The 25,666-nt window shown below is 37.2% G+C and overlaps 2 protein-coding genes across 9 annotated transcripts in view; both read right to left on the bottom strand.

The window, feature by feature from the left end:
• Positions 1-554: 554 nt before the first annotated feature.
• On the bottom strand, positions 555-21,290 carry brca2 (BRCA2 DNA repair associated). 2 transcript variants are annotated; one of them, XM_022668773.2, is made up of 27 exons: positions 21,145-21,290; positions 19,720-19,802; positions 19,389-19,622; positions 18,882-18,954; positions 18,734-18,783; positions 18,590-18,618; positions 18,168-18,285; positions 18,021-18,076; positions 17,677-17,755; positions 16,196-16,954; positions 11,618-15,448; positions 11,425-11,517; positions 11,265-11,334; positions 10,220-10,608; positions 9,482-9,672; positions 9,209-9,396; positions 8,256-8,426; positions 7,759-8,122; positions 7,182-7,337; positions 6,924-7,071; positions 6,040-6,149; positions 5,341-5,542; positions 5,071-5,237; positions 3,568-3,706; positions 3,204-3,457; positions 2,305-2,436; positions 555-1,351 (listed from the first exon to the last, which is right to left on the bottom strand). In XM_022668773.2, exons 2-27 carry the CDS (start codon positions 19,751-19,753, stop codon positions 998-1,000), a joined length of 8,391 nt encoding a protein of 2,796 aa, XP_022524494.2. In that variant the 5' UTR covers positions 19,754-19,802; positions 21,145-21,290; the 3' UTR covers positions 555-997. The 2 variants fall into 2 exon arrangements, with proteins under 2 accessions (XP_022524494.2, XP_015463688.3); XM_015608202.3 differs by having other exon boundaries at positions 18,051-18,076.
• A 1,319-nt stretch (positions 21,291-22,609) lies between these two features.
• The window catches only part of frya (furry homolog a (Drosophila)), a 117,236-nt gene continuing 114,179 nt past the window's right edge, over positions 22,610-25,666 (bottom strand). For all 7 annotated transcript variants that reach the window (XM_049467260.1, XM_022668788.2, XM_049467255.1 and 4 more), the window contains one exon: positions 22,610-25,547. In XM_049467260.1, coding sequence (XP_049323217.1) covers positions 25,289-25,547 — 259 coding nt within the window. In that variant the 3' untranslated portion in view covers positions 22,610-25,288. The remainder of the gene's footprint in view (positions 25,548-25,666) is intronic.

Below are 25,666 nucleotides of genomic sequence, written 5' to 3'. Positions count from 1 at the left end.
ATTTTTATTTTACTTCATTTTCAAGTTGTCATGTTTCTTTTAGGAAATACATGTCTTTATCCACCAACAAACAAAACAATATTCTCTCTCTCTCTCTCTCTCTCTCTCTCTCTATATATATATATATATACAGCTCTGGGAAAAAATGAGAGAGCACTTAAAAATGATGAGTTTCTTTGGCTTTTTTTTTTTGCATCTGAAATATAATCAAGAGGAAGCTGGATGATCACAAGCCATCAAACCAAGCTCAAGTTTTTGCAATTTTTGCACCAGGAGTAAAGCAGCATAAAGTTATCCAAAAGCAGTGTGCAAGACTGGTGGAGGAGAACATGATGCCAAGATGCATACAAAACTGTTATTCCACCAAATATTAATTTCTGAATTTGCATTGATGTCGTTTATTAAGCAAGTTTATTAATCATGAATAATCACAAAATTGTTGTTGTGTGGCACTTTTTTTAGGTTAAAATAGGTGAATTATTTTTTTTACTGCATTGCCAATGTATGAGATCGGCACTCGTTTCGACAGATACTTAAAACTTAATGACTTGGACTTTGGCACATTCCTATAATTCAGCTTTCAGCTTTAGTTTCTTAACAACAGAGCGAACCTTGCAATCATAGCATGAAGTGCGCACCATTTGAAAACCAGTAAAATACACCTGTGACGAGGGTGTGTTTTTGCAGTTACTGTGACCTTAAATTAAATAAATAGAACATTTATTCATCATCTTTTTTGAAAAACAGTACAATTACAATTACAGTAGTAAGATGGCAAAGTCTCTGAAGTGCAATTTAGGTCATAGGTCATCTCTGTAGCAGCACAGTGCATTTAGAAGAAAGATCTGGACCAATTTAACAGAACATTTCATCAGCAGACTAGAAGACAGCAACACAATCGCTTTATATCCTCTCTTCTCAGACGGCCGTCCTCTTTACAGCTCTGAGAGCTCAGGATGCTCTAAAGTGCATCAGGTGGGCAGACGCTCCAGTCTGATCAGTCTAGCAGGGTTTGAGTGTTAATCATGGCCAGTTCCTCATCATTCACCCACTGCTCCTCCACAGATGGAGCAAGTGAAGCAGAACGACGGGATGGAGCTGGATCTCTGCGGGCTGGCCGGTTCGTCTCGGACCTTCTGGGTGGGTTGAACGTCTTCTTGACGTTGGGAGAAGTGAGGATGTTGAGAGGATTGAGAGGTGGTGGAGAAGGGACACGTGACAGGAAGTCTATACCTCTCTTTCTTTTCAGACTCTTGGGGTCTTTAGGCTCGGTGGTTTGATCGGTGGGTGTAGGAGCTCTCCTGGACACTGGCGTGAAGGGAGAGTGAACTTTTGGCGGCTGGGGCGTTACCTAGTGAAAATTAATAAATCTCTTAAATGTACGTACACATAAACACTCTTTAACTTAACTCCTTAACAGGCCAGTATTTTTGTCAATTTTCTTTCTGATATTGCACACCTAAACCTTTCTAGATTTTTACTCAAGCATTACATAAAAAGGTTTCATGTTTGATAATAGATGTTTCTACAAATCAAATTCTAATTGTAATTGTGATAGAAATTATTTTTAAAAATGTAAGTAAATCTGCAACTTTAAAAATATCATAAAATTGGCACTTTCCTAAACTTCATTTTAAAATCAGTATTTTCCTGAATAAAAATTAAACAGTTCATCTCCTCCAAACCCTGTAGTTTCATTATGGTTGTTGTGGAGTAGAGAGAGAGTGAACAGGCAGCTTCTCCAAGTGTCCTGTAAGAGTCTTCAAAGCCCTCATATTTTTTAGAATGTGAATAATCTTTTTTACTGCAGATAAAAGGGGTTTTTGTATGATCTACACTTGTAGCCAGCATACATTCCAAGGCCTGTAAAGTGGGTAACTTTTAAAAACGACCATGGACAGACTTTAAGGTTTGTTTTTTTCTTCATCGTGTGACGATAACAAACGCAAATAAACCTACCAGCTGCCAGAGTTCAAAAGTGTCGTTGCTTACTGATACTTGCTGTACTGGGTTAAGTGATGGACACTCAAGAGGGGTATCCAGTTAGTGTTGTTAAAAGTCTTTACTCTGCTTTCCTTACAAAGTGTCTTAGTTTTACACATTGCACAAATGATGTATGAGACAATATTTTATCCATGCATGGAATAGATTTTTTTTTTTTTTTTTTTTTCTTTGCACCTCTTAAAAAATGTATCTACGTGCTGCATAATGCGGACAGCCACAGACCCAGATATTTCCACTTTTGCAGTTTAAACTGCAGAGCCGCTGATATTTAATAAAATAAAAAAATATATGCAAACTTACATTGATTCTGCTGTTCAGCTTGGGCACAGATGACAGTCCTAGAGTTCTTGGGGACTGTGCGGGCTTCACAGAACCAGACGGAAGCAAGTTTGAGAGCTTTTCCTCAGCGACACTGAAGAAATTTTCATAACTCTGTAGTAAAAACAAAAGAACATACATGTATTAATTCAGAGTGTGTAGGTTAATAAAACATGCTTGAGCATAAAAAAGTATTTACTCTCTTATAGATTTCTTTAGTACCTATATGTACCTGAATTAAAATAAAAAGCAGTTTTTAAATAATGATTTAATTTATTAAGGACAAAAGCTTCCGAAACCAAATGCACCCTAAATGAAAAAGTAGTTGCCCCAGCCAGCCTAACGAATTGAATCAAAAAAGGGCATGGCCAACTCATCCAGGAGGTCACAAAATGACTCAATAATAAGAAAGAGACTGGGTGAAAATGGTACTTATGGGACAGTTCCAAGAATAAAAAAAAGACCAAAAAGAACCCAACGACCCCTCTCACATTTACCAACTAACATCTTAATGATCCCACAAATTTGGGAAAACATCCTGTTGGCTGACGAGACAAAAGTGGAACTTAACACATAATTTCAGAAAAAGAACAACACACTAAACGTTAAACATGGTGGTGGTAGTGTCATGGTCTGGGATTGCTTTGCTGCTTCCGGACCTGTAATCTAAAGACTTTTTCACAAAGATTTTTCCCCAAAATAAATGAAATTATCATTAACAATTGCTTTTTATATTAACTCATGTTATCTTTGTCTGCAATTTAAAAGCCTTTAAATCTGAAAAAAAAACTTTTTACAAAACCGTAAGACCCATAAATAAATACTTTAGTTTGGCAATACAAAATTCTTTGTTCAGTTTAACCTGTGAATGCACTTAATACCTGGACAAAGGTCTTCAGATGAGCCATAGCTTCCTGCAAGTGGGCTTCTTTGGGGTTTACAGAGAATAAAGCTTGTTCTCCAGCATAAAGCCTTGGAACAGGACCAGAGAGCTCCCGCAGCTGCAAGTTGCTTATAGCCAAGAGAGTTAATGGTTTTACCAGGTCCTCCAGAGCTAGCTGGACCAGACTGCTGAAGCTTCTCACGGAGACAAAGTCAAACTTGTCATCCACCAAATACAAAACTGGAGAGGCACCTACAGACAGAAGGAGACAAAAAAAAATCGATTAAAATCACTTTAATCAGAGTAAAAAGTTTTTGTTCCCTAATATCATTGTATAATAACTACAATAGAATAAAACAAACCTTGTCTGTCTAAGATAGAGATGACATATCCGACAACATCAACCTCTCCACATGGAGAACTGAATGCAGAGTTCTGAAGATCTCTGAAGATAGTAAACTGTCTTGCAGGAAAATTCGCCATTAACCACTCCGGACAAACCTATTTCAGGAGAAAACACATGAAGCAATCACAGTGTTGATTTCGGAAGCTGTGCAGGCATTTAACATTCCTTAAACCTTGTGCTTAGCGTTAGTAAAAATTGCCACTCTATAGCGCTACACTAAGGAACCCTGAGTTTTACAGTAAGCCAGGGCACTATCAGCTAGCGGTTCATCCCATGTAGCTAGTTTAAACACGGTAAAAACGCAGACTACACTCTGATATACTCACCTCTGAACAGAGGTTTTAGCTAATGCTAATGCTAAACTGCTCCAGCCTTAGTGCTGGAGAAACGTTTCTGAAAATTCACCTTTTTAACTCTGTACTTCAGTGGAGTGGCTTTACTTCTCCTTAATACCTCACTGGTAGAATTTATACATTAGGCACACCAGATTATAAGGCGCACTGTTAATTTTTGTTAAAATTGTATTATATCCTTACAGTCAGAAAGACTTGGTAATTAGTTAGAGTCCAGCAGTTTTGTGTAATTTTGTCTCATTATTAATACACCTGTTCTGTGAAGGCCTTTTGTTGGTTTGTTAGAGAACACTATTGAACAAACAGCATCATGAAAAACAAGGACCTCACCAGACAGGTCAGATATGTGGAGCAGAAAACATACCCCAAGTTTTGAGCAACAATCTGTCTACAGGACAACTAAAAATCATTTTTAAAGGCATTTCTAAAAAAAGAAATAAGTGCCGTTTGCAATTTGGTCTAAACACAATGCACTATATATGGGGGGAAAAGTAATACTGCTCATCACCCTGAACACACTGATCCGCACTGGTAGCATCATGCTCTGTGGATCTTTTTCTCTAACAGGTACAGGGAAGCTGGTTTGTGGTTGTAAGGTGACATAATGTGAAAAAGTTCACAGGCTATAAAACTTTTGCAAACCACTGTACATCATTACATTATGCTTCTGATAACTTTATTCTAATTAGGTATCAATATGTACAAAATATCAAAAGTACAAAAATATATATATAATCGACCTTCGCTGTAAGAAAAAACAAAACAATCCCTATCCCTATTTTTTTTTTAATCAATCTCATTCTGATGTACAGTTCTCGAAATTCAGATTCAACCACTTTTTGCTTCTCTTCCTTATTTAAAAGGAACCTGATTTGTGTGTGGAGCTCATATGTGCATAACATACAAGCTAACTCTTCTCTGATTGGCTGAATGCAGCGTGGCGACCATACTTATATGCATATGCAGGTTGGGCTTTAAAGAACCTTTTGGCCGTACAGTGTGGGGTCTCCATTAAAATTACTAGGATGTGTCCAGGCTAAACGCACACATTCACAATCTTACAAAGAAAAAACACTTTTAAAAACACACTTTAAGCTATAATATACCTCAATATCCTGAAACTGTGTTTTCTTGGTGGCAGTGAACTGAACGTTGGCTGTGCCTGAGCGTTTCTTGGTCTCAGATGTGGACAGGTAATAGGCCTTATATCTGCAGCCCTCCTTCAGTAAGGAGCGCAGTTCCAGTGAAGGGCGCCAGATATTCAGTGTATATGCTGCAAGACATGTGGTGCACAGAGAGTTGTAAGAATGAAGAATCACAAATTAAGATAATGGCAAAGAGCTGACAAACATGAAAAAAAAAGTCATTAAACTCACTGCAGTTGCTGTGCAGGTCACTGAAATCAGCGATGGTGAGTTTCCAGACAGGTGTAACGTCTCTGTTTGGACAGAGGCCCTCAGATTCCTGCGCTTCCTGCACAGACTTCTGCATGCGCTCCTGCAACTGCACCTGCCTGCGATCAGCCATTACACGCCTGTAACTGCTCACAGCCTCCATCTGCTGTGCACTCAGGTGAGCCTGAACACATAGAATGCAATTGATGCCAAGACTAAATTAGAGCATTTTCACACCTGTAGTTGAGAAAGTTGATGAGCTTGTTTATTTGAAGCGTTACTCCCTCTGTTTGGTTTGTTTTCACACAGGCACAAACCTAAACGCACCAAAATTCGCACCAATAAACCATGCAAGCACATCCTCTCCTCTGATTGGTCAGAGCTGAAGAAAGTAAATATAGCGAGTATATTCTGTGTTCCTGTGCATATATCTGTATATCTGTGCAGTGTGAAGCTGATCAAATAAGTGAACGCTGAAAATGTATACGTAATAAACGGAGTCATGTGGCTGTGAGCAGTGAACGCTGCACAGACCATGCTCAGTGTGTAAACAGCGTGGAGCAGCAGAGACAGCATTTGTTCATAGCTGTGGTAATTAGCAATTAGCATGTGGTCTTATCAGCAGTTTAGCTCAAACAAAAGGAGTATATTTGATAGCTGGAACCGATTGTAACACTTCACCTCCACATAAGCTGGATCGTTCTCCATCGCTTCGTAAAGTTCTTCCCCATCCTGCATGCTGTGAATATCACAGCGACGAAATCTTTTTCTTCTTCTGGTTTTCTTCTTTTCTGTAAAAGTGAATTAGATAAAAACCTCCTATAGTAACCATATATTATACTATATGTCATAAATATAAATAGTATTAATACATATTAACAATCATAAGTTTAGGATAAATACCACCAACAGTATCAGTGAAATCAGTGCTTATTTTTAATACTTTGCATGAAACGCACATTAATGCATCAAAAGCTGATTTTAGCTGACTCCACCCTTAGCTCAAATTTTACAAACGCTTTATATATATAAAAAAAAACAAAAAAAAAAAACACTGGCAACCGAAATTATTTGGGGATAAGTAAATAAAAAAAACAGATAAATAATATAATATATAAAACTAATTAAATACATATTAATCAAAAACAAGCTGATGTTAACAATATTTAATGTTAAATTATAGTTTTGTAAAAAAAAAAAAAATAATAATAAAATAGGAGGGGTAGTTAGGAAGGGGCACTGAGTGAAGTATGGGTTTAGGGGCGGGGCAGGAGGGAGAGCTGCCTGGGTTGAGCAGTGTGTCTCACAGTTGAACCTGTAAGGGCGCTACAGAGGCAGAAATGACTTTAATAAAAGGGTTTTTAAAGGTTAGAAAAGGTTTATAAAAAATATTTAAAAGGACCAGTATATTTTACTACTTCAAAAGGAACACATTTGAGCTTTTCATGAACAAAAATGTGGTTTAATTTAATAAAAACCTCCAAGAACATTTCCATTTGGATCTGCCCCCTGGGTTTTTGTAAGATTGGATTTTATGCAGAATATAAAAGCCTGAAAATATTCACCTTCCTCCTCTTTCTCAAACTGGGCTTGAATCCTTGTGAACAGGAGCTCCATGGTCTTTTGCTTGGCGCTGCTGTGGCGTCTGGCCTCTCGGTCTTCAGCTCGCTCATTGCGAAACACAAACACTCCACCAGTCCTTTTCTCCATCCACTGTTTAATTAAAGTACACACTCGGTTATGGGAGGTAGAACCACAATGTGTACAGTTTAATTCAGATTAAATATGACAATTAAATGAGGAACAGAGGGAGGCAGGTGAACCTGAGTTGGGTAGCTCCTCAATACAATGACGTCCACACAGCCCACGACTCCTCCATTAGAGTACAGTGAGGATAGAGGAAGGGAGAAGGGTCGAGGGTCTTTATAGAAGCCCAGTTTGGAGTCCCAGCGGGCTCGTCTCGTGCTGTTAGCTGAAATCTGTAAATAAAAGTAATTTCAGAGGGAAACCTCAAAGGAACTTTAAATTCTCAACTGATGTCCTACAATAAGAAACGGAATAAATGTATTTAAATACCGTATTTTTTCGTGCCAATGAAAGTCTATTTTCTGGTCTATTTTTATACAATTCAGCAGGTCTCGCCGCTGGGTGGTGGGTGAGGTAGCTAACTAAGTTACGTAAAGCTAAGCTAAATAAACAAAACTGTAATAAAAAGACTTTCTTATAAAGTCAAACGAGTGCTGGATGTTAATCTACACATCTGATTTCTCTGCGGAAAACTGTTTATTTGAGTGAGTAATGCGCTTCGGATCTGCACAGAGTTCTGTAACTTTTAAACACTGAATTAAAATATTAACAATTCCTCTTTTAAACTCACACGGACTAATAAGATCATCTCACCTTCAGCATGAGTGAATCAGGAGCCTCTAAAGGAAGGCAAGCATCTTGAGAGCCAATCAGTTCCGCCCCATGGATCATAACTTTCCCTCCAATGCTGAGACGGCCCTTTTGCAGCATTGAAGAGAGCGGTGGATCCAGCAGGGCTTTAATGGAATACCAGCCATCAGTGAGCCATATGATAGCGGCAGTCGACTCTGACGTCTTAGAATCAGGGGTTCCTACAGCTTTCTCTGAATTCACTGGACTGGAGCTGGATTTGGCAAAACCACACACAGCCAGCACTAAAGTCTTCGCCGGGGTGTCGTCCCTTTCCATGATCTTCTTCAGAGCTGATCTTCGACTGTTGTCCACTTCAGTGTCATATCTAAAAAATTAGTATAAGAAAACAGAAACAGAATTTACTACTGTATTTTGTTTATTTCTGGTCTATATGTCAGGTTTTAAATAATTTACAGCCCAACATATTAAACTAATATACAGTTCAGGACGTACAGTACCTGAGTTTAAGCTGCAGAAGGACTTGTTCAGGAGTGAGACACCGTCCACCCATCACTTCTGGAAATGTCCTTTCCATGCAGGCCCGTTTCCATACTACCCACCGATAGTGGTTAAACACCCAGGCTTCACTCATCAGTTTGGGGTCGACACCAGGAGTGTCACACATCGCTCTGAGCAGAGAACAAACAGAAAGATGTTTTTAAAAATATTTAGTAATAGGGGTGAGCGATATGGCCCTAAAATAAAATCACGATATTTCATGGTATTTTCGAGATAACGATAATCATGGCGATATACGACAAAACACTGAATTAACAAACAAAAAACAAAACAACATATTTCAAGAATACACTACTGCAACAAAATGAAAATTGGGGTGAGCTGGAGCACAGAGTGAGGAAGGCAAAGGAGCAACAAGTGCTAATAAACACCTCTGGGAACTCCTTCCTTCCTTCAAGACTGTTGGAAAACCATTTCAGGTGGCCACCTCTTAAAGCTCATTTAGAGAATGCCAAGAGTGTGCAAAGCAGTAATCAGAGCAAAGGGGGGCTATTTTGAAGAAACTAGAATATAAAACAAGTTTTCAGTTATTTCACCATTTTTTGTTAAGTACATAAAACTCCACATGTGTTCATTCATAGTTTTGATGCTTCAGTGAGAATCTAAAATGTAAATAGTCATAAAAATAAAGAAATGCATTAAAAAAGAGAAGGTGTGTCCAAACTTTTGACTGTGCAAACCCTTTTTCGGGGTATAATATCTTTCATGATATTCAAAAATGTTAGCGATATTATTGAATACCATACGATATGGCACACCCCTAATTTACAGCAGTGGAGTAAAAAGTGAACTCTTCTACTTTTCAGCTGTAGGAGCCTCTCAGAACAAAAAATGCAATTTAATAATGGGCCATAAATGCAGGATTGTTCAATATGGAGTCTAAGGCACTCACTTGTAAAACTCCTCCTTGCCTACGGTTCCTCTGTTATCTGGGATCAGCCAGCCACCATCAGCGAGTTGGACACCAGTGTTGTCTATGAACATCTCACGTTTGAAGAAGTCATCAAAGTTGAACCTGAATAACTCTGCGTTTTCAGCTGTGATCTGGGAGACTTGGCAGTGTACACCGTACTGATAAAGCTGAAAAACACAACCAAAAAACTATTAAAATTATAAAAGTAACAGTAAATTAACAATAAAATAAATAATTAACATAAGAAATTACCTTTTCCTGAGAGTGCAGAAGTGGGCACTTATTATTTACAGCCTCTCTCAGTGAGATCCTGGTCACCCCAGAAGTCTTAGCCAGGTAAATGCTGCCAGGTAGAGGTCGAATGGTTTGGCGCTTCTTCTTTCGAATTCTCATATCCTGCATATCCCGCGCTAACTCCAAAGACTGCGACCAGGACTCATTATCTAAACATCAAAACACAAAAGGATTACATTAAAAAGCAATGTAATATCATATTACACCACAAAAGAGATACATGCTTAACCTCCTAGGACCTGGCGTCCACAAGTGTGGACAACATATTTTGTGTTGTCTAGACCAAAACACTAAATTTAGCTCTACATGGGCCTGGAGTCCTCTTATGAGGCCATTATACTGTCACATAGTGGTGGCAGAATAGTTTGACACGTTACAGTTTAATTTAGCTCTTCAAATGAGCCATATTGCTAAATGGTGTACAATTGTTGCTTCTACTTTTGTTTTGTCTTGTTTTGTTCAGGCACAAAATCATTTTTTGTACTCATTTTTCTCAGAAACTACGTCATGTAAAAAATAATTCTTAGTTTTGACACTAATCACGTGCCAATTAGCCCAAATAGTAAAGAGAAATAAAAAAAATTCATGCTGTGCAAGAGTTCGGGTCTTAGGAGATTAAATGTTTTACTTTTAAATAAAATCTGTACTGTACAAAAAAAAGGATTATCAATTTATGGAAGCTATGGACAAGGTTACCTTTTTCTTCACAAGTTACAGAGGCCCGATCCTCTATTCTTACATCTTCCTCGACTTCTTTCTCCTTCTTCTCAGGCTCAGAATCATGATTCCCAGCTGTGTTTGGCTTCACCTCTAGAGTATCCTCCTTTTCCAGTTTTTCACAGTCAGAATCAGTACAACTTTGTATTGAGTTCCCCTGAAGAACATTTGACATTGGGTTCTTCTTAACTGGTGGGATGAACATAGTGGGCACTTTGGCATTATCTCTGGAAACATAATTTGTTGGCACTTTTCTTGTTGGTTTAATATTCTTCTGAAATGGAGGTATAAAGATCACAGCCTTGGGGTTTGATGGTCTTCTTTTTTCGCCGTCTAAAGCTTTTGAAGCATTTTGATCCATGATGTTCCTAAAGACAAAAGAAAGATAATAATTTTACATAGAATTATAACAAATTTATAAGATGTGTTACACGTGATCACATTACAAGCTTTATAAAGCAATTCCAAATCCAATTCCTTTGTGCACATATCAAATATCACATTTTTATTTAGACTACCCGTCAATTTTTAAAACGTTCTACTTTTGACTTTTTAGAGACACTACCAATACTATAAAGTGGTCACATGACAACTATACCCTTAATAGATTGAAAACAAGATGGGAATCCCAGTCAAAAGTTTCTATAGCCAATCCAGACACAAACATGGGCCAAGTAAAAATTATTCAGGTCCCAAATGGCAAAGATAATTTTAAATGTTAAAGTAAACTACTGTCCTCAATTGTGGACATTGTTTTTCCGCAAAATGATTTCCTGGACAAAGATGAAGTATGGTTTTATACTTATTTTATTTCCTACTAATATCACCCCAAACTACTAGAAAAAATTAAAAATGCACAACAAGCAAAAGCCTGGGTCTCAGGAGGTTATAAAAATGTCATATTTGATATGTCCACATAGCTCTAAAAAAAAAAGGCAAACAATTGAATTTAGGAGTCATTAGGAGGCTAGTAATATTAACATAGCCATACTGGTAAGGTGTGGTGTGGTGTTTTGTTACTCACCTGGATGGATGAGTAATATTGGGCTTCAAGTGAACGTTTCCTTTGAAGACTCTTCTGTCTGTTAGAGTTCCTGTAAAGGTAATGTCACGTTTAAATAAAAAATATAATAAAAAGTCTATGAGAAACACTATTTTAATTTAACAACTCTGAAAACACTCACCATTGGGACTGCTTTTCACAGGAACACAAACTCTTGTACCATCGGAAATCTGGTCAAACTCTGAGATAAGTCTTCTTTTCAAAGGAGGTTGGCCTTAAGCAATGAAATAAAACAAGCAGAACTTAAAAACGTAATCTGTAATCTATAATCTCTAGAAATGTGTTGCCTATATTTGAGTTGGACAGTGCCTTACCTGTCAAATCAGCATCAGACGTTCGTTTTCTTTCTCCTATGATCACCTCATAGGACCTCTGCTCTGCGAGAGTAGGACATTTCCTGATGACAGTTTCCTCAACAGGTTCTGATCGACTGTGCTCATTAAAATCATCCTCCAACAAGGCTTTAGTACAAGCCATAGCTTCCTGTTCCAGATACTTCTGCTGGGTCATGGTACATCCGTTAAGACTCAATGCATGACTGTTCAGTAAGGAGGAATCGTCTCGTATGGCTTGTGTGGAAAGCGATAAGGTAGTAGTGTCTGTGGTATGTCTTCTAGTTTCATCACTTGATGACGGACAGTCAATCTGGGCGACTGGATGCTGTTCCTCTGTAATTGGTTGTACATCACAATCCCTGAACATCTCAAATGCCACCTTAAGGGCTGATTTTGACACTGACACACCTTTTCCACTGGCTGTGCTGAAACCAAACTGTTCAACCTTAACATTACTTTTGTTAGCATTATTTATCTCCTCACATTTTCCACTAGAAAGCCTAAAATTAGCAGATTCACACGTCTGAAACTCCCTATTAGTCAAAGACTGGTTAAGAGAGCCTTTATCTTTTTCTTCAACTACTCGTCCAGTTTTTAGAGGCTTGTGCACATCAGCTGTTTCCAAAATGTCCTCACAACCTGCAAACACAGCTTTAGCCTCCTTCAGAGTCTTTTCTGACACAGCCACTCCTTTACCACTGGCAGTGCTGAACCCCAAACATCTGGTTTGCTCAGAGCCGAGTGGTTTGGTTTGTGCAGAATTCAAAGTTATTCCATTATTTGCTAAATCTTCCACTTCACAACTAGCAAAAAGATTCTTGGCTTTTTCCAGGGCACGGTCAGATATGGCCACTTTCCTTCCACTTGCAGTACTAAAGCCTAAGCTTCTTCCTGGAATATAAGTATCCGTTTTAGGAACACCCTTCTTATTCTTCTCTTCTGAAACGTCCGCTTTTATTTCACAAGGTGAAGCAGCACTAGAATCGTCAAGCACAGCTTTAGCTTTCTGAAGTGCTTCAGCTGAAACAGATACCATTTTACCACTGGCTGTACTAAAACCACAGCCAGATGTGAACTGAAGGATCTCAGGAGCTGAGGTTGGAACGAATTCCTTCTCGACATATTTATTCAAAACTGTGGCTTCGTCCTTTAAACCTACAATCTCTTTGTTCGGGCTGTCTATTTCAGGCAAATGTACTGTGTTCCCCACAAGTGCCTTGAAGCCACAGTTATCCATCACACTTGACTGGTCCCCTTTGCCTTGAGAGTGATCTGGGTAATCAGCATCACAGTCTTTGAAGAAAGCCTTTGATTTCAGAAAAGCTCCTTCAGAAAAGCTCACCCCTTTACCACTCGCCATCTTGAATCCATTGGCAAATTTGCACTGGCTTCTTTCTGCTTCATCATGCAATTTTGCATTCTCGTCCATTGATTTGGTCTCGTTTGAGCCATCCTCAGCAATCAAGCTATCAAGGTCTCTAAATATGGCCCTCGACTTCTCGATAGCACTTGAGGAAAAGGATACTCCTTTGCAACTGGCCATTTTAAACCCACTGCTTTGTATGGATTTTGTACTCTGATACTTAGCTGTTGTCTGATGTTCTATTTCAGACAATCTGTGATGAGATTCAGAGTTCCTGAACATTTGGTCCTTACTATTTCCAGTTAAAGATTTACAAGACATCTTTAAATTATGAGGAAATACATTTTCAGACACTTTAGAATTAGAACATACAGAAGGCTGCAGATTAATATTGGCAACTTTTAGAGTAGTCACTCTATTTGGAGGGGCTTTGATTGAGGGTACGGCTTCACACTGGTCAGAAACTTTATTCAAAAGCTTCTTTGCCTTCAGTAGAGAGCTTTCTGAAACTTTCAACTCCTTTCCTCCAGCCGTACTGAATCCACAATGTCTTGTGTCAACCAGTAAATCTGGCTTTTCGTTTTGTTTAGTACCTTGAGGATTGTCCTGATCTTCTGGATTTTCTGTGCTGCATATCTGTTTGCATACATCATCTTTATTATCTGTGACCAAGCTAGTATTTCCATTACGCACATTTTCCTCTGACCTGGGTTCAATTCCAGTTTCAGTTTTAGTTTTTTCCTTCTGGCAAAGCAAACCATCACCGCAAGCTTCAGGTGAGTTTTGATTGTGTTTAGTTTGTTTAGTAGTAACTTGTGCGGTCACACTGTTGTGGTCACTCTTCAGACCAATTTTTCCTACACAATCCTCCAGATCTGCGAAGAGACTCCTCGCCTTGGTCAGATTTTTCTCAGAGATACGAACAGAATTTCCTCTAGCTGTTTTGAAGCCAACACAGACTGGCTCGTTTCCTTCACTTGTGTTAGTTTGTACTGCTGGAGTCTTTGCCATCTCTCTACCATCTGACCTCAAAGTCAAACGGTAATCATTCAAGGAAAGTTCTGCTTTTGGCGTTTCCTTACTTTGAGTAAATACTTCCCCATTTTTCATGCTGTTTGATACAGGACCATTCTGAGTGGGCAGATCTGGTCTGACTGGCCACTTTCTGGGCAGTTGTCTTTCTGTATCGCAGTTGAAACTATCATCAAAGTCGATACCAGACAGTATCTCAGGATCCCACTCTCTCTCAGAACGACTGCTTTCCATTGATTTTGAACAAGGCTTTGCTTGTCTGAACTGAGTAAATTCATACTGGCTGTCTGCATCCTCCAGCATACTGCACAGTTCTGTTACATCAGCTTTTTGTGATGCCGTCAAAACGTAGTTCCCATCAACATTTCGTTTGATGTCAAGTTTAGGAACTTTGGCATTTTTCATAACTTGGATTTCCAACTCGGCAGAGTTTGATGATGGACATATATCAGTTTTATATAAGTTTTCTACCTCTAGTTCCTTAAAAATGTCTTTTGCTTTCTCCAGATTAACAGAGGAGATGGTGATACTTCTGTTTGAGGCTGTTTTGAAACCAGAATCATTAGTTTTTGGTAGATAAGAAGTAGAGGTACACCCTGAGGCTACATCTAAACTTCCATGAAGTAAATTACCTGTTGGTTCTCTTTCAGGTTTATTTAGTGCATGGCTATATCTTTCTGAAGACCACGTTGAAACAACTGAGCTGTTTAATGCTGTTCCTGATCCAGTGTTCAATCCATCTGATCTGACTGCAGTGTTCATACTTTCCTCCAAATCTACAAAATCTTCAAACGTAGCCTTGGCCTTCATTACAGCTTCAGGGGGCACATGTATAAGCTTATTATTTGCAGTTTTAAAACCAGAATAAAGGTACTTGTCAGCACCATCATTACAAGATGAAGATAATCCACTAACATCATTAAAGACGGCTGGATAGCCATTTTCATGTTTCAAACTTTCAGAAAGTGTATTCTCCATCCTTGACCTGCTTGTCAGGTTGATTGATTCCTCTGCAAGAGCTGATGCTTCCTTGTGATTGGCAGGAAATTCCAGGTGTTCTGCACCATCATCACTGTGCAGCACTGATTCTGCTTTAGTTTGTACTTCATCTATTTTTATTGCATCACTCATGCAAGTTGACATAGTGTGAACGTCGTTGTCGCATTCTGTATTCACAGCTGATTTTTCCAAACTGATTTCCTGAGTAAAATCTTCTGCGAAGGCGTTGCAAAGCTGCGTCATATCGAGGCCATGGTCTACGTTGAGGGCACCTGGATTACCCTGTTTAACTGGAGGTTCTTTAGGATGCACCAAACAGTCTCCAACAGTATCTGATGTTTGTGGGTCATCTTTAATGTGTTTTTTGTTCTCAGCAGTAAGAAATGGCTCTCTGTAGTGTTTTCCAGTCAGATCATCTAAGGATAAGAATATTAAAAAGAGAAACATAACATTTAATTCTATTTAATTGCAGACCGTAAGAATATGTAAGCATTTCATGTTTTGTCTGGTCAGCTTTATTTGGTGGGGTAATTAATTTGCATTAAAAAATAACACCAAGTGAGAAATGAAACCGAACGATTAATCGCTGTTCATCACAGAATATTGTTGTGATTAATCAGATTATTTTTTTTTTAAATAATTGACACCACTAGTTAAAACAAGGCTTACTTATCAGCATAAACAAAAGTAATTCAGACGATCAAAGTTCAGAGCTTAAAAAAGCAGAGCTCAACAGCTGAAGAATGGCGAACGCATCATTCACCTTTATTGGGGATAAAAAATAAAAAAAAACTAAATAAATAAATAATTTGTGGACTGTAATGGTCATTTCTTTCTTGCTGATGAGGGAAGTAGAAGAGAGCAGATAAAAAGAAGCAGAAAGCAGAGAGATAAACTGAAAGTGGCATGCTTATACAAGTTTAGGGAACACAGAATTGCCTTATGTGTCAGAATTGATAAAGTAAAAAATCGTATTTGTCATTGTTATGTGCAGGAATGGGCGTAAACTAACAAATTAAATTGAGCTGATCAGACAATACATTAAATATCTAGATGTAAGAAGATAAAGATAGTTGCTTTTTTGCATTTTCCACAATGTCACAAATGACTTTCCTGATTTGGGGAAACAAAAAGAAACCCAAAATTAACTTTTACACTCTTACCAGTGGTTGTAAGTGAGGACTCTTGTGCATTATTCCGCTTCCTTTCCTTGGTTGGTGGAAATGGGCTTTGCACTTGATACACAAACTTCCTGGGTTTTCTGGAAAAGGTCAGTGCAGGAGATGCAGCCAACAGGGAACTTCTCAGCTGAGATTTCTCTGGATATGAATCAGGAGAGCTCTTCTGCTTCTCAACTTCGCAAGTATTAAACTGGCCAAGTTGTGTGATACTGTCTTTAAGAGCATCCTCTCCTGAATCACTGTTAACAGACTCAAAATTAAGGTGCTTGTTTGCTAAATCCGAAGTGCAGTCTTGCTTTGCTTTTGCGTCTGAAACTTGGGATAAACTTAGTGGAGACCACTGAGAGAAGTCTTTGTTTTTAGGAGGGCTTTTAGCTTCAGTAGCAGTGCATGTACTGGATGAGTTTAAGGAGTTTATATCAAGATCCACATTTGAGGCTAAAGTCTGATCTGTCTGATCTGTAGAGTGTTGTGTTGCCAGAGCAGCTGGTTTAACATCCTCAGAAACACCATTTACCCTCTTCTTTGTTCGTTCTTTAGATTTAACCCGTCTCAGAGCTGAGCTGCTGTTGCTGAAGAAGATGGACAGAACATCCTCAGCACCATCAAGAACGCTCTCCACCGTGTCGCGGACATCACTGTCGTTTATAGCATCGGGTACCGTCTGCCTCCAAAGACCTTCCACGTTGTCAAACGATTCATCAGGTCCTTTTGTTTGGGCGTTTTCTTCTGTAAGTGATGCTGAGAAGACAATCAAAATGAACAAAGCAGCTTACAAGACAATGAACGTTTAAATTATAGGAAATATGTAACTATTAAAGGAGAAATCCAGTGTGAAATGGACTGAAATGTGAAACAATGACAACCAGTACAGACTTTTGTTGGATAGCCCTTTTTTCTTGTTGTTTAACTAAAGCACTTTACGTCACTGCACTTTTATTTTAATCTTATTATCTTACTTTACTTGTATTTTTATTATTGTTGTTTTAAAATGTTTGTTTTTCTTTTTAATGCAACTTATTCTTATGTTTTTCTCTTTTAATTTTATTGACTTAATGTTTTTATTTCTTATGTAAAGCACTTTGAATTTCCAAGGTATTAAAGGTGCTATATAAATAAATTTACCTTTAGTTCTAAGGGCTCTGACATCTTAAAATCAGGCATTTTGAACTTTAAAAGTGCACAGACAGTTTATTAAAACACTGTTTATACAAACACAGTTGCTTCAGGTAGTTTTCCAGGTGCCACCATCTTGAAATTAAGTCAGGATAAGTTGACTCTATGCCCCAATTAAGGCTGTTGCATTTGGGAATGCTGGGGGTGGAGTGTAGGTGGGCTTTTCCATAAACTTTGCACTCATTATCATGTTTCACTACAACAGAAGTAAATGTCCTTTCATTTAACCCGTCACAGTTAATCTATAAGAATTTTAACAATAATCATACTTCAGTTACAATACTGACCATTGTAATGCGCAGTGGACGTAATTTCAGATGTTGATTCTGTGCCTTTTGAGAGGGATGGAAAGAGCTTCCGTACAATCTGCATATAGATAAAAAAGATAATCAGAACAATCAGATAGATAGCTAGATATATAGATACATAGATATATAGACTCCATAGAACTATCTGGAATTGTATACCCCTCACATAGTTGTCAAAATCACAAATTAATTATTTAACATTTAAATAATCAAAATAGCTGTTTGATACAGTTCTAGTATTTAGTGTATTTGGCAACCAAGCATCCAGTCAGTTCTTAATAAATCCTAATATAAAACAACATAAGTGAGTATGTGCCACTTACAATGACTTCTTTGTCTTTGAGAAAACTTACTGGTGAAGGCTGAGCATCTTTTTTCGCTGTTGGGAAGAAATACAGCACTGTTATTAATTTGAATTGATTGATTGTTATTATTAAGAAACACTAAATGATATCAGTAATCATACTCACTCAATATTACTGTAGGGCTCATTGCTCCTGGTGTGTTGAAGTTGCTGCTCCACGACAGATCGGGATGTAGCTGAGCTCCAAGGCTCTCAGAGATGCGTTTTGCAGATGAATCTTGAACCTTACAAAGATTAAATATATGAGTAATTTTAATGTATCAGTGATGTGTGGTTAAGGCTTTATTTAACCTTCTTAATGCCTATTGGTCTCTTTTACACAAAGAACAGACAGTAAGATGGACACACAAATCCACCAGCTAGCCACAGTAAGATGCAGAAGATGAGTTTCTTAAGCTGTATTCTTGTAAAGATACACATACACATTAAGAAACTTCAAATTTGACGCACCGGCAAACTTGAACACCAGAGGGTTACTGATAAATATTTATACTAAAAAGTATTATAAGATCCAATGACCTGTCTTACCAGCGAACTTTTTGGAGTGTCGAGCAGACCTGTGACAAACAAACAGAAATACAAAACAAAGTATGAAAACATAAGAAAGAAGCAAGTTAAAATTTTATTATCCTTTAAACAAAATTATGCATTAACATTAATCTAATTCCTTACCAAAGTAGTTATGTTTCTTTAGTGGTTCACTGTCTTCTTCAAACCTCTGGCTACAGATGCAAAGAGAGAATAGTTTGTATATGTATTTAAGAAATTAATACATGCATAATTTGTATATGCACAAAAGTAAACAGTTCTATACACTTACCTTTCTTTTGCTGACCCAAACAGGCATGGGCTTGAGTCCGTCCACGGCAAAGTTGACAATGGGGTTTGCATTCCTTGTTGTTGAAAAGAAAAAAAAAAAAAGGTTAATAAAAAGTAAAATATACACATCTTCCACGTAACATTATAATGGTTTCTAATGATACTGGCATTGAAAAGGAAAGAAAATGAAAGTGAGAACTTGGCAACAGATTACATTTTTTAATCCAGAAAGTCCTATTCTATTCTATTAACTCTTTACAACAAATAGACAGGAATTAAGCCTAGTTTTTGACTTTTCAGAAATATAGTTTACGATTAAACGTATTCCCTGTTCAAGTAATTGATAGGTCAATTAGGCCTAGACTACACAGCACTATGAATGGAGATTCTCCATTGAAAATTACATGCAGTCTAGGATTAAGCTTAATCTCAGTTTGCATACAGTTTTTATGTTATTACAACATATCATGATAATATTTGTCTACTATTAACAATACAAATGTGCCACCTGGATTGGGGGAACGTCCAAGAACTGAATCAGGAGACAGTGGACCTCTGACTCTAAATAATCTGGGTGTTGAAGACATCTGACTCTCCAAGGCTGGCGTTTCCTGCGGTGCTCTAAATGTGCCATCTTCTGTACGTGACAAGGCCTCATGCTCCACAGCCCCAGGGAAACTTTCATCTTTAGACGCTTTTGCTGTCAGCTCTTTAAACCAATCAGAACTAAGAGGCCCAAGCTCTTCAAACAGAAAAGACAACAGTAGGATGAGTTATAGGGTATAGATCACAGTAAAAAAATTAAGTTGAATATAATAATAATGCACATAATCAGGTACCTGTTTCAATTTGATGAAAGAAGTCTTCAATCATATTGTACAATAACAGTTAATGATTACCCCTGAAATGAGGACAAACAAGTCTGTGGGAGAAGGAAACAGTTTAGTTATCAGCAAAAACACATAAGGATGACACATAATCTAATACACTATATTTGACTGCATTTTTTCATAGTTTGCATGTCTTCAATATGAATCTACAATGTAGAAAATAATAAAAATAGGAGGGATGTGTCCAAACTTTTGACCGGCTACTGTTGGTGGTTCTTATGAACTCAGTGTTGGTTTTTCACAGATATATGACTTTGATTTCCACTTAAAGTACACTATCCAGCTAATGTTGGAGATTTCACAGATTTGACATCTGGAGAACACTAGAGATTAATGTCAACTCAATGTTGGTTTCTGACGGAAAGGTCACTTTAATTTTCACAGAAAATACAACATCTAATGTTGAAGGTTTCACAGATATTTGGCTAATTTCTAATAAAAATTCAGAGATTGGGAGAATGCCAAGAGTGGGCAAAGTTGAAATCGAGGCAAACTGCTACTTTGAGGAGTCTAAAGTATAAAATTATTTTGGTTTGTTTAACACTTTTTTCTTTGCTATATATTCTTACTATATATTATTTATTTGCATATATGCCCCCATAGTTATGATGTCTATAATAATAATCTACAATGTAAAAAATAATAATAAATAATAATAAAAAACTTTGGAGTAGTACTGTAGCTATATGACTTTGTTTTCCAAACTCAATTCTACATCTAATGTTGGTGGATCTTATATAATATAAGAATTAATACTTTAGTAATAATTAAGATATAAGAATTTAATTTCCAATTAAAACAGAATTGACAGAGAGTGTTAGTTATGTGACCCTCAACCAAAATTAAACATCTATCCCTGGGGATTAATGTCAACTTAATGTTGGTCACAGATATGTGACTTTGAAGTCAGACATAACATAATTTTAAACTAAAATTAAAAAGTTAACTATAATTAAAAGCTAGGTTACCGTCTTTCTGAAGTTAAGTTGACATCCTGGCCTTATTTTCCTAGCTAGGTTTGCAAACCTACCTAAGGAACTATGTTAACTTACTAGCTTTAGCTAAGCTACCATAACTAGGCACAGCTCACACGGAGGAAGCACGAAATTCACGTTTCACAGGTAAGTGTGAGTAAATTAGTGATATATTCAGATTAAACTGATTTTAGAGAAGAGTCACGCCGTTAACTAGTTATAAAAGCTGCACATTAGCCACGCAAGCTATTTGAGCTAATAATAACTACTGCTGACAGGGCTGTGAGACTTTACTCTCCTCAGTTAGCATTAGCATCAACCTGACAGGATTTATATTAAACTAAAGCGAGGATAATTGGCGTATTTTTCAGCACCCGGAGATAAAGTGTATTTATTTTACCGTTAGAGAACATGGTGACGGGGCTCTACAGGCTCCTGTAATGATGTTAAATTGATATAATCCCTGTAATATTCTCTTTTTTCCGTGTTTCTCCTCAGACTCTGAAATTCCTCCCGCTGCTGCTCCAAATCCCGCCAGTCAACGGAGAGCAGAGCTCAGGACCAATCAGATTCGTGTATTCGTTAAAGGGCGGGGCATATTCATTACGCCATCCAATCAGCTCCGTCCGTTACGAGGGGGGATTTAAAGTAACAGGGCAGTTTTTCCGCCACGAATCGTAAAATACAAAACAGAAAAAAATATATATATATATTATTAATATTTAGCTTTAGATTCGGCTTTAGCTCCCAAAATAATTATATTATATTATATTATATTATATTAAGTGGTGTCTATTGATATATTATATTATATTAAAAAGTGGTGTCAATTGATTAAAAAAAATATATTATATTTGTTTCTCACGGATAAATGACTTCCACGGATATCCAGTTCAAGTACCACATAATCAATTTAAATGTAATTTAAGTTCTGAAAAAACGTTGTTTTTTTGTAAAGAGCTAAGCAGATTATATATAGTATAATTTATTGATATTATCATGTAGTGGGTTAAAATCTGGAGACATAATTAATTTGTGCTAAAAAAAAAACGTATTAATGCTTTCAAATTAATCCTGTGCATTAATGCTTTAACATTGACAGCCCTAACTATATTATATTATATTATATTATATTGTATTGTATTGTACTATATTATATTATATTATATTATATGCAGCCTTATTTTTATATTAATTGTTTTATTATTTTTATTTATTTAACCCATAAGTGCCCAGACCCATTTTTGATTATAGATGCCAAATGCTTATTCATATTTTTTCTTAATGTGGGCAGATGACTTAATATTTTAAGGTTACAATCCTGATAACATTAAATTTATTTTTAAGCAGTCTGCTTCAAATAAATGTTGTGTCATTAAATACTGCTTAAAGTGCACTTCAGTGTATTTTTCCCCAGTAGCATTAAAGTGTACATGTAGGCCTAATATGTGCATCAATACAGAAAGTAATAAGTACATATTTAATTTATAAAACTGATGTTCAAAAAAACACTAACATCTACTAATGCTTTTATGTTGAATTTAAATATAGTTTAATTACAATATGAAATATTGTTGTGTAAGTTGCATAAGTTGTTCCACAATAGTACATTTAGTATTTATTTTTGTACATATTTTAATAATAATAATAATAAAAAGTTATTTTTCATGTTAAGCATACTTTTAAAAAAAATATATACTTAAATGCACTTTTCTTTTACAATCTTCCTCCTGAAGATAATTATAAATATCCGACACTAAATTCAGTAAAGGTTGTTAGTAAAAGCTGTATGTTTTGACTGGATCAGATCCCCAGAACCTCAGTTTTTCTCCAGTATAAATCAGTATATAAAACAGTACAACACATTTATTCACCATTATTCATCATTTTTTATTGTGTAACAGAAGCTCAGAGAAACACAACCCAAAGCACAACTCAAAAACATTATTATTTACATCATAAACACATAAACTCGTCGTCTCTCATCATCACAGCGCAGCACGACTGTGTCTCACACAGACCTGCAGAGTCCAACAGCAGAACACAACAATATAAAATAAACTGTAACCAGCATGGGCTTCACTCTCTCTACTCTGTACAAAAGCCACCTTCAGTTAAAATAAGATTCTTTATATTCATAAATATCTTTATCTCCTCTTATAGTACAGACATCTGCATGCTCGGACTTTTCAAAAAGAACGTCTCTTCATTCTATAAAACTAGACCATCTGAAGCACGGCCAGAATATAAATACATTTCCTAGAAAGCAGCCAGACAGTAGAAAGCAAACCTGCATCACCCTGCTGACACACAAAAATACAGCCTGGACAGCTTAAAGCTGGTTAAACTGGTTAAACTGGTTCAGCTGGCTGACCAGTTCAGCTCTTATCTAATATAGGGTATATTTTTAGTTGAGTTTAATGGTTATGTTGGTCTATTAGCAAAAACAGCAATAACCTGCACATGCTAGACAACCAGTTAGTTCAAGATGACCAAAGAGGTTGACCAGTAGGACCAGGCTGGTTGACCAGTATATCTAGCATGACCAAGTCGTTCAACCAGCATGACCAGAATGATTGACCAGTATGACCAGGTCATGACCAAACTGGTTGACAAGATCATGGATGAACAGATTGACCAGTATGAATACAATATGGCTAGCACAAACAAACTGGTTGACTAGTTGACCAATATGACCAGCATGACCAAACTGGTTGACATGGTCATGAACAAGCTGGTTGACCAGTATGACCAGTATGACCAAACTTTAGACCATCTGAATCCAGAATCCACCTAAAGCTGTTCCTGAGCTGATTTTTCAGCAGATTGTTCATATATGAAATCTTCGTTAAGTATCGGACGCCCTTCTTCCTCGGCGTCCAGGTCTTTCAGACAGTAGCGCTGCAGCGTGGGTGTAGCTGTGTGTGTGTGAAACTGTGTGTGTGTGTGTGTGTGTGTGTGTGTGTGAGTGCAGAAGTGTGGAAGTCTATAGACTGAGAACTGAGATCCTTCTCGTCTTACACTAAATAAAATGATGAGTAAAATTTACTTTAAAAAAGTTTTGTAACTTTCTGCATTAGCTTTTTTTAATGTAAATTTAATTTCAGATAAATTTAAGTAAATTCAACTCAGTTTCAAGACTTAAATGTTAAATAGAGTAAATAGTAGTAGAAGTTGAAGTTACTTACATTTATCTGAAATTAAATTTACTTAAAAAAAGAAAATGCAGAAAGTTGCTTAACTTTTTTTTTTTAAGTAAATTTTACTCTTCATTTTTTCTTCACTGCACTCAGCATGGTGAAGGTCAGCTTCGTTTGAGTTGTGAGGTTAGAAATAAGATAAATCAGCACGGCTCCTCCTGCTACAGTGTACTCAAGTAGCCCAAAGCACTACAGATTAAAAACAACATTCGTTTAGAAGAGTCTTTTCACGTGAAGTGAAGAATTGCACGTTTTCCCCTGAACTTTAGTAACGGTAGACACGGGCGCGGGCGTCGTGAAGCTTTGGTTTAGTCCTGGTCTGTGGAAGTTGGAGCTCTTCTTCTGCTCTTTATTTCCTGCATGAGCTGCGTGTTCTAATAGTTAAAGGTATTAGTGCAAAAAAACCAAAATGTCTGAGAAAAAGTATTTTTTCTTAAGATAATCCTGCAAATATCTCAGCCGCAGGTGGACGGAGGCTCCGAGGAGCAGGACAGAGAAGCAGCAGCGTCTCCACCCATTCAGTTAGGACCAGCAAACACCAACCACTAGTATAAGACCAATAAGATCAGCGACCCTGACTATTACTCTTTTACTTTTCTTTTTTACTGATCAATTTTTTACTGATTTTTTACTCTCAATACGACGTGTTGAGAGTAAAAGAACAACACTCTTTCTGAATGATCAGTAATTCAAAACTTTAAAAGTTTGATATGTATAAACCAATCAAAAATAAAACAAATCTAAAATAACATATAAAGGAGTAGTTCTTTTTTTGTGTTGCTTTTAAACACATCTGCTTTGAGAGTGTACAGTACATATTCAGATATACTGTAGAATACACTGCAAAAATGATATAATGGCAATTGAAAAGAAATCCTAAATATTATTAAGTCTTATTTTAAACAGTATAAGAATATTATCAAAAGGCAACTTCAAAAGAGATGTAATTTTAGTTTTTCAATCTATGATTTATAGTCATTTTGCAGCATTTCCAACAGTCAATTCAGTCAAAAAGAAAAAAAAAACTTTAGAAATAAAGATTTTAGAATGACAGTGATGATAAGATTAATAATTAGTAGTATCAGTAGTGTAAGTTTATTTTTATTTTTAATTAAATTTCATTCTACAGATAATGAATTGTTGTAGATATAAGTGAAAACTTACTTACGATTTTTTGATAAAATATTAAATATATTTAAGATTTAAGACTTATGCCATATACACATTTTTGCAGTGTACGTTTCTAATAAATCCTCTGGACGTAGATAAAGGAAGCCCTGGGTCAGGGCAGGACTATAGCAGCAGTCAGCAGTGGGTGTGTGTGGAGCAGCGGTCGGCCGGGGTTCAGAGGCTGATGCCGGTCACGCTGGAGTCCGGCAGGTAGGCGGTGATGGCCCGGTAGCCCTGAGCTCGGCGGATCATGTCCCGGATCTCGCAGTTCAGCTCGGTCAGCCGCCCGCAGGCCTCGGACAGGTCCTGCCTGGATCCCACCAGAGCGAAGGTCCCCGTCTGACCCAGAGTCTGGTGCCGGAAGTAGATGTTCAGCAGAGTCTGGGTCTCGTTCTCCGAGCTGCTGCCGAAAATATCACTCGGCCACGTCCTCCTGCAGAGAAGCAGAGGAGTGATATAGTGATTAACTCCTTCAATCATCATCATCATCATCATCATCATGAATGACTCACTTTAAAACACAGCCATGAATAAACTGATTATTTTACACTA

The sequence above is a fragment of the Astyanax mexicanus genome, chromosome 18 (assembly GCF_023375975.1).
Source record: "Astyanax mexicanus isolate ESR-SI-001 chromosome 18, AstMex3_surface, whole genome shotgun sequence".
Taxonomy (NCBI): domain Eukaryota; kingdom Metazoa; phylum Chordata; class Actinopteri; order Characiformes; family Acestrorhamphidae; genus Astyanax; species Astyanax mexicanus.
Note: the sequence above shows the minus strand (reverse complement) of the source record. Positions and strands in the feature narration are given on the sequence as shown.

Excerpts from the sequence above, each read along its gene's own strand:
- brca2 (XM_022668773.2), bottom strand. The coding sequence starts at position 19,753 with ATGATTGAAGACTTCTTTCATCAAATTGAAACAG. Across the intron at positions 11,518-11,617 it reads GTCTGATGCTGATTTGACAG|GCCAACCTCCTTTGAAAAGA; the intron begins GTAAGGCACTGT and ends TCATTGCTTAAG. Across the intron at positions 3,707-5,070 it reads CACAGTTTCAGGATATTGAG|GTTTGTCCGGAGTGGTTAAT; the intron begins GTATATTATAGC and ends CTCCTGAAATAG.